Genomic DNA, 14,983 nt, shown 5'->3' with positions numbered 1-14,983 from the left:
CACGCCTGGGGCGGGAAGGGGAATAGTCATTCTGTTGTGTGTCTCTTTGAATGACTGCTCAACTCCTCACTACTACGCATGTGTTTCCCCCCCTGGATAGGGGCCCCCTCGTGCTCATGATACATTCTTAGGGATGGCTGGTTCCCTAGCATGGCCCTCATGTATTCACAGACTGAATTGGAACCTCATTGCCATCTGGATTTTATTGCATTTTATATGTTTATCTTCTATTTATATCTATATTTAATGTACTATTTATAGTTTTATTGAATTTTAAATTTGACTTTTATTGTAAACAGCCCAGAGTCCCTCCTTTGGGGTGAGATGGACAGTGATAAAATTTGACAAACAAACAAACAAATAAAGCAAGCAAACCAGCTCGGTGACCTTGGGCCAGTCACTTTCTCTCAGCCCAACTCACTTCACAGGGTTGTTGTTGTGGGGAAAATAGGAGGAAGAAAGAGTATTGGGTATGTTCACCGCCTTGAGTTATTTATAAAAATAATAAAGGCAGGTTATAAAATAAAATAAAATTAAAATTAAATAAATAAATAAATAAATAAATATATTAAGGGAGTATGGGACATTGAGAAAAGAGCCAAGAAACCAAGAAGGGACTGAAGGTAAAAAAGCCATGCAAGTACATCAGCGCTGAACTGTAAATAGCACATACTGATTTAGATGGATAACTGTCAGCCTTACCAGGTAGACCAGGCAGGAAACACAACCAGATGAGCTAATTCTACTTTATTGTAAGGCTACATTAACAGAATCTTGCAAGACTGAAAGTACAAATCTCCCGCTGTCTCCTTTAACCCCGAGAAATTAAGGGTCCCTTCTGAGCCTCTTGCCCCGTCCACTATCCAGCTGCAGACTATGCTGTCTCTCATCTGACCGTTCCCTAGGCAACATCTCTGGGCCCAGTCTCCCAAGGTCATTCCCACATACCATTACAACCAGATCTTTAATTGTATGTCTCTAGAGCATGCTGGCTAGATCATGCTGGCAGTTGAAATCCAGACATCTTACAGATGCCAAGGTTGAGAAACACTGTTCTTGAGCAAAGTTAGGCAACCTCCATCTCCTCTATTAGAGGAGCAGCAAGGACTAACAGCAAGGACGACCCCTTTAAGCACAACGCTGCAAGCCAGCGTTGCTTCCAAAACAGCATTTGCAAATTTCCCCATCCACAGATGCAATATTCTTTGCACAGGGATCTATCAAAATTGCTCACAATTGTAGTACTGTGACCATTTATTACCTTATTGGATCAGCGGGGGCTCATCTTGCCTCACTATTGGGACGGTACTTTTATATGGAGGATTCCCTTAGTAAAACATTTTTGTGCTTCCCAGAGCATGTTTATTAACCTGCTTTTAAAAACACTGTTTGCACTGATCTACCCCTCCACCTGTCCTTGTATTAACAGCATTACTAGGATTATTAGAATTTTGCATACACAGTACCCCACCCTCCTTATGCTGGTTTATGGCCATAACACAGATTTGCTTTGATTTGCATACAATTACCATTCAGGTAGTTTGGTGTTGTGGTTAAGGCCATCAGGCTAGAAACCAGGAAACCCTGAGTTCTAGTCCCACCTTGAACACAAAGCCAGCTGGGTGACCTTGGGCCAGTCACTCTCTCTCAGCCCTAGGAAGGAGGACATGGCAAATCACTTCTGAAAAACCTTGCCAAGAAAACTGCAGGGGCTTGTCCAGGCAGTCTCCAAGAATCAGACATGATTGAATGGATTAAAAAAAAAAACATTCAGGGATGCTATACTAAACATCTTTGGCCAGCAAAATTGTGAAAGCCAAAGTCTTCCACTGTAGGCAGTTGCCCTGAGGTAGACAGGTAAGGAGAGACAGAGACCCCTCAACAGGTGGAGATATCAACCCGAACTTTGAACTTGCTTTTTCAACAGGTTATTAACCTAGAATAAATGCCCACAAAGGGAATCTAAGGTTAATAAGACACTTAGCAAGTCAATAGTACATTAGCTATTTAATAACATTTAATTCTGAATAATCTCACCCAGGTATAATTGGTCTTACTGCACGCCATTACTATATTGAGATGGCATTTGAGCTATGTCTGAGAAAGAAAGGTTAGCCTAGAGCAGTATTTCTTAAACCTTTTGCTCTCAGGACACCTACCCACTTAAAAAAAATATGGAGGATCCCAAAAGAACTTTTCTTTGTATGGGTCATATTTATCAATATTTACCATTATTGAAAATTAAAATGGATGCAATTGGTAGAATATTTATTTATTGGATTATGTAAAAATAGCATTAAACCCATTAGATATTAACATAAAGTATTTTTCATGAAATACTCCTATATTTTTAACAAATAAAAATAATGAGAAATGATGACATTGTTTTAAATTTTTGCAAATATCTTCAATATCTGGCAAAAAAAATTGATTTTGCAGACGCCTGAGAGGATCTTGGGTCTGCAAGGGGCCCTTGGACCACACTTTAAGAAATGTTGGCCTAGAAGCCACCGAACAGAACCTCAGCGCACATTTGAACTCATAGTTTTGAAATTACAGCAGTGAAGCCTGAAGGACTGAACTAATATACCTGCAACAGCTTCTTTAAGATGTATGTTTCCCTTTTCTCACTTTTATGGCAAGAGACATTTCCTTTCAGTGCTTCATAATAGATACAAATGAAGTAAAATATCTCCTTTAAGATAGGTAGCATTGTACTCAAAAAAGGAAAAGTGATGAATTACCACAAGGGCTCCATCTGCATTGTTTCATAGTTATTTTCCACTTGTTCTGACATATTTCCAAGTGCTTTCCACTATTATAACCCTTGATATGTATAAGGAAAAACTTCCTGATGGTAAGATTTATTTTATTTTATTTATTTTCCGCCTTTATTATTTTTACAAATAAGGCGGTGAACATACCTAATTCCTCCTCCTATTTTCCCCACAACAGCAACCCTGTGAGGTGAGTTGGGCTGAGAGTGCGCGACTGGCCCAAAGTCACCCAGCCGGCTTTCATGCCTAAGGCGGGACTAGAACTCTCAGTCGCCTAGTTTCTAGCCAAGCACCTTAACCACTAGACCAGACTGGCTCCATCTATACTACATCTGTACTACAGGGAAATAATTTATCTGTGGAAGTTGTGGGTTGTCCATTTCTGGAGGTTTTTAAGAAGAGGCTACACACCCACCTCTGGTCCCTTCCAACTCTACAATTCTCCGGTTTTATTATTCTATGCCACCTGCAAAAGCAAAGAGATCAAATCAGGGTTTTTTTTAACCTGACATCCTCCAGATGAAACATCTTTCCATTTGCCCTGCAAAATGGAATTCGGAAAGTTGTGGTCCCAGGATAACTGCAATACACCAGATTGGAGAAAGCTAGATTGAATAAAAAACCAGAAACAGTGGGGCTGACTACTCCCCCCTCTCTAAGCCAATTGTTCAGTCAGTCAATTCTTATTTCAGCATTGGCAATGCCTTAGGATGCTGTATCACTCCTGAAGGCAATAAGATTATTTATTTACTGGCTGCCTGTCTCATATGATGACTCTAGATGGCTCACAACAATCCATTAAAAAAAGAAACAATTAAAAACAAAAGTACCCTTTCGCCCAGGCACCTGTAATGGTATGTGAGAATGACCTTGGAAGACTGGGGAGGGGGGGGAGAGATGCTGCCTAGGGAACAATCAGATAAAAGGGGGAGGAGCCTGCAACCAAGTAATGGACACAGAAAGAAACTTAGAAAGGATCTGCCCTAACTGATCAGGTGGTAAAAAGGGACAGCAGGAGATTTGTACTTTTAGACTTGCAAGATTCTGCTAATGTAGCCTTACAATAAAGTACAAGCAGCTCATCCGGTCATGTTTCCTGTCTGGTTTACCTGGGAGGGTTGACAGCACCAGACCAATCATCCTCAAAGCTCAACCCCCATTCTAGTCCAATGCTTGGGGGGAGAGCCAGGTCTTCACAGCCCTATGGAAGGCTAAAAAAGTAGGGATCCCTTGGATCTCAGGTGGGAGGCTGTTCTAAAGGGCTGGGGTGGCCACTGATAATTTAGGATGGGGGCTTTCAAATTGGGTTCTACAGAATCCTGGGGTTCAAAAAGGACTTGAACGGGTTCCACAAGACGAAGGAGGACAAGGGGGAACCTGTCTCAGGAGAAGTCTTTTTTCCTTTACTCCCTTGTAGAGAGCTTTTCTCCCTTAGTTTCTAAGCAAACCTCTTCACAAGAGACTAAGGGAGAAAAACTCTTTGCAAGAGATGGATCCTTTAGTCACTTATGTACAGCAGAAGGGAGAGGGTTTGTCAGCTGACATTCAGAAGCCCCAACCCTCTTGATCAGGGATCCTGGGAATTTTTTTTTTCATGAACAGGTTCTGCGGTCTGAAAAATTTTGGAAACCCATGATTTAGGGGATGAAAAACAGGCTGTGTGGTATACCTAGCTCTGTCCTCCAAGGACATAATAGTTGTGTGGGGTAAAGATCACCCTGGGAACTGCCATTACTGCATGCACACAGGCACACGCGCACACAGGCACACACACGGTGAATACTGCCTGAGGTCTCCTTACCTAATTGTAGGGTTGATTTACAACCAAAAGCAAAAAGAAGTGACTTGATGCAGGTAAACTTGCCACGAAGAACTTTTTTTATAGAGTTCTTCCTCCAGGAATGAGAAATGATTGCAGCATTAGACTTTTCATGAACTTGCATGTCTGAGCTTAAATCAGAAATTTAGGTGTGGGGCAGACAGAGACAAAGATTTTTTCCCCCTCACATTAAGACCACAAGAGTTCTTACATGTTCATAATTAAAGCTGGCTCTTTTTTCATTTCTGGTAGCTAGGCACACAATCAGAGCCTATACTAGAGAAATGATTTTTTGTAAAAGTGTGAAAAAGGCTGTAAAAGTCTTTTCAAGATACTTTTTCATCCTATTTCAACTCTTCCCCAGTGGTAAGCAGCACATTGGAACACCTCTGACAGCCATCAGTGGAATATAGAACAAGCAGACTTAATTGGGTCTCTTTCCTTGTTACTCACATTTCCTCCATGGCAAATCTGGCAAATTGCAAGCCCTCAATGCAGTGATGGGGGTGGGAATATGTGGGCTGAAACCGTGAAAGTTGCTTTCAGTGCAAGGTTTTTTAAAATGCATGTGCAAGCCTTATTTTGCCTTAGTTAACAAGCCTTCAAGGTACTCAGTTAAGTCAAACAGGTCCAGTATTGGGACTGCCACCACTTGATTGTCAGCAACCCCCTCACTCCTGGGCTTGGTCACTATCCAATCAAAACCAAGTATCATTATTATAACTCTTGTATGTATATGAGTACTCAGCCTGCCTGGCATTTTGCAGAGTACAAGAAGGGAGATCCTGATCTCCAGGAGCTTGCAACTTAAAATCCCTCCCCCAAGGAACTTGCATGTTAAAATCTGGGGCAAAGAAAAAAAAACAACAAAGAGAAAAAGGAGTGGAGGTGGTGTACTTAATTTTCTTTTCAAAGGTATATACTTAGGCTGAATTACAGGAGGATATGGGAATAGGTTCCCACTCAAGTCAGATGACCATTCCTGCCAAATCAAGTTCCCTGTTGTATTGTTGAAGATTCCTGTTCTTCTGTAGTAATGGAAAGTAGAACCTGAGCTCTTAAACAAAATGGAGTGCTAGAGTTATTCTTGAAAATGATTTGTTTCCTGAAATTTGATCACCTTGATGCAAATAATCATGGTCTTCACAAAAGAGTACAAATGCTTCTGAATGGAATATTGTTTCCTATATTCACTTTAAAAAGTTTACTGAAATGCAGCTGTGAAATATTATTGTGCAAATCCAACCACACTAGCAAATTATGGTTTATAGCTTGATACGTTATATGGACCCAGTCCAATATGGCTTATTTTAGAAAGTGTAGCTTGAACCTAGCTTACTGTGTGGTATAAACCTAGTCAATGTGGTTTATTCAACCAACTATGTTCAAAACAAACCATATGTGTGTGCAGTTGAGTAAAGAGAAGAAAAAGCAGAGGCAGACAGCTGTCTAGCTGGAGTACCTGAACCTTGGGGTACAATGGGATGGGAAGTAAAATATCTACTGCTTGTTTTTATACGTCTATTGCTTATAACTTGTAGCTATGTAAAACTCGAAGTTTCTAATGCTTTTTCACCCAAAGGAATTAAACAAGGCAACTTTACCTCTCATCACTCTAGGAAATGGGAACACACAACATTGGTATTGTTGGCAGCAATACATCATTTCTTTTGATAAATGAGAACTGCTGCATCAAGATGGAAGGAATACTCCAAGCAGAAACTAAAGTAACCTTAAAGGTTGCTCATCAAAACGTAACAGCCATATTTGGTTCAACAGTTACAAGAAATAAAAGCTAGCTTGGAAGCATCAGTATACGGATTCCATCAGGGTAGGAGCTAAGGAGATCGTGTGGCAGATGAATTGGCTTTTTCTCAGAGTGAGATTTTATTTTTCAGAATTCCACAGAAATTAGAAAAAGATCTAAAGTAGGATCTTGTTTTTTCAAATACATCATGTAAGCCAATGCTGTGTTATGTGTACCACTGGTGGTGCTGAGAAATACCCTAGGTGAGATGCAACTCTCTGCTCCAAACCAATGCTGAGCAGAGGAGAGGAAGAAAGAGCGAGCAGTGGAGGAAACAACCTCCAATCAAAGCCTTCTGGAGCAGCACTGTTCGGGAAGAACCAGAATGGCACTTCCCAATATATTTGCAGGGAGACTCCAGTTACTGAGAGGTGTCCATGGGGCGAGTTTAAAAAAAGACAGGACAGCAGCAACAACATTGGAGCCCTCTCTCTTTTTTATGCGTGTCACACCTTTTCACACCCCATTTCTTTGGCTGGTACTAGAAGAGGTTAGGACTTGGGAATGGCTGGTGATCATAGAGAAGTGGTACCAACTATGAGGCATCATCCAGAGTCTGGGTAGCTGTTATATTTGGACTGTACAGAGATTATCTTTAGACTGAGACACAGTTCTTTGCAATATGTAACTCTGGTGTAAACAGAGATGTGGTTCCCTTTTAAATGAGAGGCTAGTTGGTGAAATGGAACCATAAGCTTCTCATTATGAATTAATATCACATCTTTCCTAGTGATGAAATCCTGTTTTACTTCAAATTTTAGTTACAGCAGTAGGATTATTAACATTATCACTGCATTTACAAACTGCATTTCATAAGTATAAGAACATAAAGCTGATTATCGTAAAAATATATTTCTTGGAAAAAGGTAAGCTTTTTATTTCTATCCTTGACAGTATTATTGGTGGAACCTAAGAAACGAAAGGGTCAAGACCCACTGATTTAATACCTGTTCCCTCACCAACAGCGGAATAATTCAGAAACAAAGTGGACTGAGAAGTCTATCTATTTTATTCTGAAATCATACCTAGTGTAAATTATGAAGGAAAGTGGAATTAATTAGGTGGTGGTTAAAGTAGAGCAGTACTGCATAATTTGCCCCCCAGAACAATGTTTTCAGAAGCCTTTACCTTAAAGCTTGGATCAAGTGAGTCAAGAATCAGCGCAGGAGTAACAAAGGAAGTGGGACAGTGAGCTTACCTTTCAGAAGCTTGAGGGCTAAAATACATATATACACCAAGAAACAGACTCCATCAAAGGATCACTTTACTGAGTCAATCTAAATGGAATTTTTACTGATCTTCATAGATGTGTGCTTAAATTCCTTTGCCCTTTAGCAGGAAATGCAACAGAAGTTACATAGATCTATGTAACTTCTGGATGAAGAGAAATTCACCAAAGGAAAATATATAGGTGTAGATAGATAGGATTAAGAGTTTTGATAAATTCTATACTGGAAAAGGGCTTGCGTGTCTAGGAAGAAAGGAAAAGAAACTTGTTTCACAAGGTACAAATAGCAAATGTTAATGACAGTGCCTGAGCTGATTGTTTTCTTCTGGAATGCAACTCCAGTACTACACCTTGAGATTCTCTGTATATTTGCCTTCTTCATGTTAACAAAATGCTACTGATCTTAAAAACATTTATTTTTTTAATTGTGAGCCACCCAGAGTCATGTATATGAGATGGGTGGCCTACAAATTTACTAGATAAATAGATACACTACTTGGTGGAAGGCTGGGACTTGGGTGACTGCACTTCAAATTCTAATTTGCATTTTGAAAGCAGCATCAAAGGAAGTGATCCATGCAATGTTTATCTGAGTTTGGCCACGAGTACACCACTAAAAAGTTTGCCTTCAGTCTAAAAAAAAATTGTACATCCCTGCTTTTTATGTCCTTGCTTTTTGTTAGCCTGCTCTATTCCCTTTTATACAAACCTTTCATTTTCTTCCAGTTTCCAGAGGGCGTTGGGGTGTATCTTAGATGAAGAATTGGTTAGATGCAAGACATACGTTAGACAATATAGGGAGGCAAATGGGTTTCCCATGCTTATCCCCCTCCAAAAAATATCTGAAAAGAAGGGTTTTTTATACCTTCCTTTGCAGGTGCTTTTAAAGGAAAACAAGTTTGATTTAAATACATTGGGCAAGAAGTTTGGTTACGAACTATGTCAGTAGAGAATGCAAGTATGCAGCAGGTCTAATTTTTAATCCCTCCTCAGTTACAAAGATAATTGGGAACAGAAGCCTCAATGTGACAAATGTAAAACAAGAACCAGCACAAGCAGCTGAACCACTCTTCTGATTTCAGCCTGAGAAATCTGGGTTGAAGTTCTTGGCACCCATATAAAACTCCCTGGATTTTGAATACCTTGATTAGCAATTACCCTAATTAGCAGAACTGTTGCAAAAATAACCAAAAGCAAGCCTTGGAATAAACCTTGCCCTAAGATTCATGGAGGAGGACAGCAGTATTAAGACCTATTAATAAAAGTAAATAAAACAGGAATGACAAAGCCACATCTACTCAAAGGCAACCCATAAATCACTTTGGCCCACAACCTGTGTTTTGTTCAGGTACCTCCTTGTTCCTGAGCTTCTGGTCCAGAATGTCGGAGAAAGCAGTTCCCTCTGATTCCATAGAGAACATCTACTTTCCCAACCAAAGAGGAAGGTATTTTCAAGATAATTCAACACAGATATAGGCATGCCACAAAAGCTCAGGCCTTAAATAAAACTGTTTATCTCAAAAGGTGCTACCAGACTCTGAATTTCAACACAGACATTAAGTATTAAAGAGATCCTATGCTAGTCACTTGGTAAATTAATGAATGCTTGTGGACTCTGAGAAATTGAGTGTAACAATAAAGAAAGAACAGGAAAAAAACAGAGCCGATCCCCTGCTATATAACCGAAAAATAGATGTATTTTTTTCTGGAAGGCAACTCCAGTACTACACTTGGAGATCTGAGTGTTCACCCTCTGCAATTGCATACAGTACAGCAGCGATGTTGCAGCACTACACGAGTTTCTGAGTTAGATCAAGCATGAAGGGTCCACATATTCCCCGCTCTCCCACGCGCGGATCTGCTCCCTGATGTCTGTGCCAGGGGGCTTTAGCGCTTCCTCTTTCGTTCTAACCTCCAAACTGAGCCACCACCGGGGATACTAACTGATCCTCGGACGTTCACAGTATGAAGTTTTCAGTTTGCAAATCTGCGAAGAAATTGGCGGTGGGAAGAGGGCCTGCTAGCCACTGCCCTCAGGGACCGTGAAATATGCCACGACAGGGTAGCTCCACTTTTGACGGGACACGCGACTGCAATTTCTCCACCGGGGGGGACAGAACTGCAGGACACTGGCAACTCGCGCCTCGACCCGGAGCGCAGAGGCGGGTTGCCTGACTTTCGGGAGGGATTTGAACAGGGGAACAGCACGGTCGCTCAAGACTTCCCCGCCCCAAAGAAAAGGATGGGAAGAAGCTGGTACCTGTTTTGCCCACGGCGCCCTGTCCCAGCACCACCAGCCTCAGAGTCCGCGCTGGGGTCAAGCTTACGGCTCTGCGCAGGGGCCGCGGGAAACTCATGGCGAGGCCGGCGCTCGACGGGGCGCAGGACACTTAAGACGATGCTGTTGCTTGCTGCCACCAGGAACCCCATGCACCGCCCAGGCTCGAGCCACCGAGTGCTGGGGCGTCGACGGCTGTGTGAGGAGGGGGCGTGAAGCTCCGCCCAGGAGGGGCTGGGCCGCGCCGTCTGCTCCTCCTGGGATCGCGTAACCCAGTTCTGGGGCCGTCGACCCCGCCCCTCGCACGGGGGAGAGGTTGCAGTGCCCAGAAAGTGGGAAGCGTGGCCCGTGGGACGAGTCCTGTTGCAGCGCCCCTCCGGCTGACCCTTTAACTCAGTCGCGACGGCAAGCAGGAGGGAAGCTGGCAGTGGCTGCGCCGTCAGTCGCCGCTTTGGGGTTCGGGTTTCTAGGAATTAGATTGCTGGGGGCGCGTGACCTCCTCACAAAGGGTGATTGCTGCCCCTGCTGCTCTCGAGAGGATACGTGGCTCTGGGGCGCTCCCAGAAACTCTTTGGTTCGAGCGCATCCAAGAACTGATCGAAACGCACTCTCTACCCTAACCTGATGTCTTATTGGGGCAGGGACGGCAGCCATGACCACAGATCTTATAATTTAACTCCTTTGGAGGGCGGCAGGTTAGGGGAGACGCAATACTTCATCCTGTCTCCAATTATCCAATTTAAATGGAGGACTGGTAGTACATACCGTGCTTTTACGGTTTGTTTAGCCATGATTTATTGAATAAACCACAGTTGGTTAGGGTGTATATGTGGCTAGCTCATAAATTATGTTTGCATAATGTCTGCTTGCCAGATCTCTCACAGTAGGTTGTTTTTGTGGTGGTTACCAATAACTGCAATTAATGACATACATCATCATCTCAAGAAGACTAAGGTGTTAACTGAAATTTCAACAAAGAAAACAGACTTGTGGCATCTTAAAGGCAAGCACTTTATGCCTTAAGCCTTCATATTGTTAAGTCCCAGGCAGCTGGGCAAAATCAAGGCAGTGAAGCCAACATAGCTTTTAGTAAATATGCTGGGGGGGAAATGAATACAGAATCTTGGAATGTGTGATAGGAATTTCCCAGCCTTATTTATAATGAGTTTCATTAAGGTGGAGTCTCTTTGAATACCTCCAAAAGCTTCTTTCCAGACTTCACTCCACCTGAGCAAACTTGCAGTTTATGAGATAAACTGTCATGTGATTTGCCCACTCTCTCTCCATTTTCTGTGGCTGTTTCCTTCCTTGCCCAGCCTCCACACAATCTCTTACACATATATGGCAGTCAGAGCCTTTGACTTACAAATCTGTGGACACGTGTAATATTACAACAACTCATGCTTAATTCTTGGTAATTATATGACTTTTTTGTGCAACAGTGGTTTGTCACTTTTTTCTGGGATTTTTACAGTTCCTCAGTCCAGCATCCAGCCTTGGAATTGTTTGATGATCACCCATTCAAGTACTTATCAGATCCCACCCTGCTTAGCTGTTTTCAAGATCAGCCAACAGTTATTAGGGGTTGCCACCTGCTGTGATATACACACACAGTCGCATATTTATAGATGAAGCACAGTTACTTGATGTAAAATGTGGAGAGCTCAGGCAGATAAAATGACTTTTTTCTACGCCTTTAACGGCTGTGTGGCAAGTACAAATTTATCAGATGCAGCTTCTGTCACACAAATACAGGGATGGATAAAATCCTTTATAGGTCAGATTTGTACTTGTCATTGACCAAGGCTAGAGGAAAAATAGGCAACCTTATCTGGTAGTGTGCTCCAACAGAATATTTTAATTGCCTTTATTGTAATATAGAATAGTCATTTGACTAAGATCTCAGATAACTTGAAAGATATCCTGTATGTTTCAGCCAAGTAAAGCAATCTGGAACAAAACAGTCCTGCTTCTTGTTGGGTGATGAATTTATCATTCATGTATACTTTTTCCATCATTCCAGTACTGCTGATTCTTGCCTCCAACTATAGAAGAAACATTCAAATCTTCCCTTCCTTTGCATGGAAATCCACTGAATATTAAGCAAATTGCTGTGCAGTGGAAAAGATAAATTATGAGAGGAAATGCCAGGCTATTTCCAAAGGGATCTGATTAAAGAACTGGCCCATCAAGAAACTCCATATAGATCAGTGGGACCACAAGCATTTTCCAGCTGAAGACTGAATAGACAATTGTGAAGGGACTAACAAGACTGATTTGCCTCAAGGTAGGAGAGACCCAAGTTTCTTTCATGCCTATTCCGAAGGAGTACAATGTGATAATTGCTAATTCAAGGGATTGTGCTGGCAAATAGTCAATAAGCACCCCAGTTAATTTCAGGGCAGCCTTGAAATTGTGCTATTGGCAAGTTACTAAGCCAGTGATACAGAGATAAATTCAGTCCACCAACATCTTATGTAGTTCCTAGATCTCTGCAAAATGGATGAAATCAAGTTTCAGTCTTCCTTCCTCCCCCCACTTTTTTGCTGGGGGGAGTTAGGGGAATTAGAGGCAAAATACATGGTTTAAATTTGCTGGTTCTGAAGCATTCCTTTGACACCTTTGAGCGCTTGAAATTTTTCCCCAAATGGATGATTCCTCCCCTGTTTTGGGAGTAAAGTTTTCAGCATGCTGCACAAATTTTGGTTTGACTCATGAACTGATGGAAGGTACGCACTCCTGAGCTAGGCTAGTGAAAGTTAATCAGCCTTGGATAATATCTCACCAAACTGTTGATGCTCTTGAACTATAAAATTTATAGCAAGTGACAAAACGTAGCCCATCTTGGATAATTTTGAAAAAGCTAGGCTGGATTGGGCCTGTTTAGTATTTGGATGGGAAACCACCAGGAAATCCCAGAGGTGTAAGCTAATGGAAACTTAAATCCAGAAAAAAGCTATGGAAAATCATTTTTGTACTGTTGGCAAGTCTGATTTCTGATACTACAGCTTTTATCAGGCAACTGCTCTGCTTTACGCATGGATTTTTGTTTGGGTGGATACACACACACATGGATCAGTAATCTGCTGTGGCAATTTTCCCCTTCCCCCATTATTTTTCTCTGTGCAGAACTGCCATTCTTTTGATCAGCTGTATGTCTGCCTTTTGCCTGCAAGCCCCTTAAAAGACACTGGTTACAAAAAGCCATGCTACTTTCAAAATCTACAGGAAGGAGCAGCTTTTATCCCACAAAACTAATGGGGCTTCCTCCCCTGATAAAAAGCAGGATTTATTGCTAAACAAAGAAATCCCTGAACAGATTTGGGTCCAGCCTTCCAGATCCTGTCATCCAGCTAAAATAGCTATAGACATAATTATGAGGCTCTGTTTCCTAGACACTTTGGGACAGATTATATGGTCGTAGGCCGTGAGCATTCTGTGGTGAAGGAATGATCAAGAGACGAACATTATATTCTAGCAAATATTCTAGGACTAAGTTCTGGAATTGAAAATTAAGCTCTTACTGACATCCAGGCCAGAATTCTCTAACGTGTTTTGGTTCTGTTTCAGGAGGAAGACAGAAAGCATATGTTCATTTTTAATTGCAGTTTTTCTGCCATTCTTAAATTAGTTGGGGGGAATGCCAAACTCTGTTCTAATAACCCTAATCTATGTATTAATCATATATCGGTAATACAGCATTTTTTTAAAACAATAATTTCTCTTTCCCTTTTCTGGCAACTTGTTACAGCTCTCCCAAGGGCTCAATGGGCAAAATCAGAAATTAATTTCTAAAGATGACAAATGACACCTTACGCAAAATCTGTGTGAAAAGATAACAGTGTGATAAACTAAAAACAGGTTGCATTATGCCTGTAGGTCAATTCTATTTACACTTACTTAAAAATCACTACTGTTGGGGTTGTCAAAATATTTACTTGGTTTGGGATTACAGCCTATGAGGTTCCATCAAAATGAACTGTATATTGACTGTTTTTAAAAAGAAAAATATTACTGCCAATTTCATCCACCTTAGTTGAAGGTTACCGTAAGGATCCATTTCCTTTTATATCACAAGCATATGAATGCCAAGCCAAGTTTCCTAATACTTTTTTCCTCTGATGATCTGTACTGTGGATGCAACCCCCTCAGCTGTGTGTAGCCCTATTCAAGCAGTACTCCTGTTTAGAAAACCTCAGAATTAGCAGAACATTTCAGGTACCCTTACACCATCCTGGCAAGTAGGGCTGAATGTGGTTTCTTGCAGACAGCTGTATAGAACACTACCAAAAATAGTGAACACACTTGGCTGAGCACCATAACTTCATGATGTTTATAAATGAAGTGAATGTAGAGTTTCATAATTCTACCTCTGAGGGATTACCCATTTTTTTTTCTTGCAATATGATCTTTCTTTTGCGATGTAAGGTTATGAAGTAGAGCCTGGCTGTAATCGTACAACATAGATTCTGTCTGCAAATAGTGCTTAGTGGCGAGATCAAACTTGCTTCAACAACTGTTCCCCTCTTGTTCTTTCCCTGCACGCAGCCTGCCATTTTCTGCAGATGCTATACAGAGAGTTTAATCAATAGCAAGCGCAGGTTTTGTTGCCTATAACAGGCTGAAAGGCAGATCTCAAAACCCATATGCAGTACCCTTCACCTTCCATTCAGGTAGCTGTGAATGTGCCATATGCATACATGCAAATGGACCAGTCACCCAAGGTTAGAATCAGATTTGTTTTTTAGTCCCATCCAAAACATTAATCATGCCTAGGTGAATCATGCCTAACATAAGACAGTTGAATTCAATAGCCTTCTAATTATGCCTCCAGATTTCCAGGCACAATTGCTGAAAATCAGTGGTGTGGTTTCTCCAACCATTTTAAGGTAAGAAACACAGAAAAAATATGGTTTTTCTAAATCAGTCTTAATGTAGTTTTAAGGGGGAGAGGAACACTTTCCCAAATTATTAGGACAGAGACTAATAAAACACTTTCAGAAAATCCTGGTCCTATTTATGAAAGTTGTAAGGTTGGAAGGGTCATCAGTTATCAACGTACTGCAGCCCTTAA

At 41.4% G+C, this 14,983-nt stretch overlaps 1 protein-coding gene across 1 annotated transcript in view; it reads right to left on the bottom strand.

Annotated features, from left to right (window-relative positions):
• The window catches only part of LOC134487449 (ras-related and estrogen-regulated growth inhibitor-like), a 39,119-nt gene extending 29,046 nt beyond the window's left edge, over positions 1-10,073 (bottom strand). Inside the window, exon 1 of the mRNA XM_063289250.1 lies at positions 9,892-10,073. Coding sequence (XP_063145320.1) covers positions 9,892-9,988 — 97 coding nt within the window. The 5' untranslated portion in view covers positions 9,989-10,073. The remainder of the gene's footprint in view (positions 1-9,891) is intronic.
• Positions 10,074-14,983: the final 4,910 nt, after the last annotated feature.

Source organism: Candoia aspera, chromosome 1, assembly GCF_035149785.1.
Source record: "Candoia aspera isolate rCanAsp1 chromosome 1, rCanAsp1.hap2, whole genome shotgun sequence".
NCBI lineage: Eukaryota > Metazoa > Chordata > Lepidosauria > Squamata > Boidae > Candoia > Candoia aspera.
Note: the sequence above shows the minus strand (reverse complement) of the source record. Positions and strands in the feature narration are given on the sequence as shown.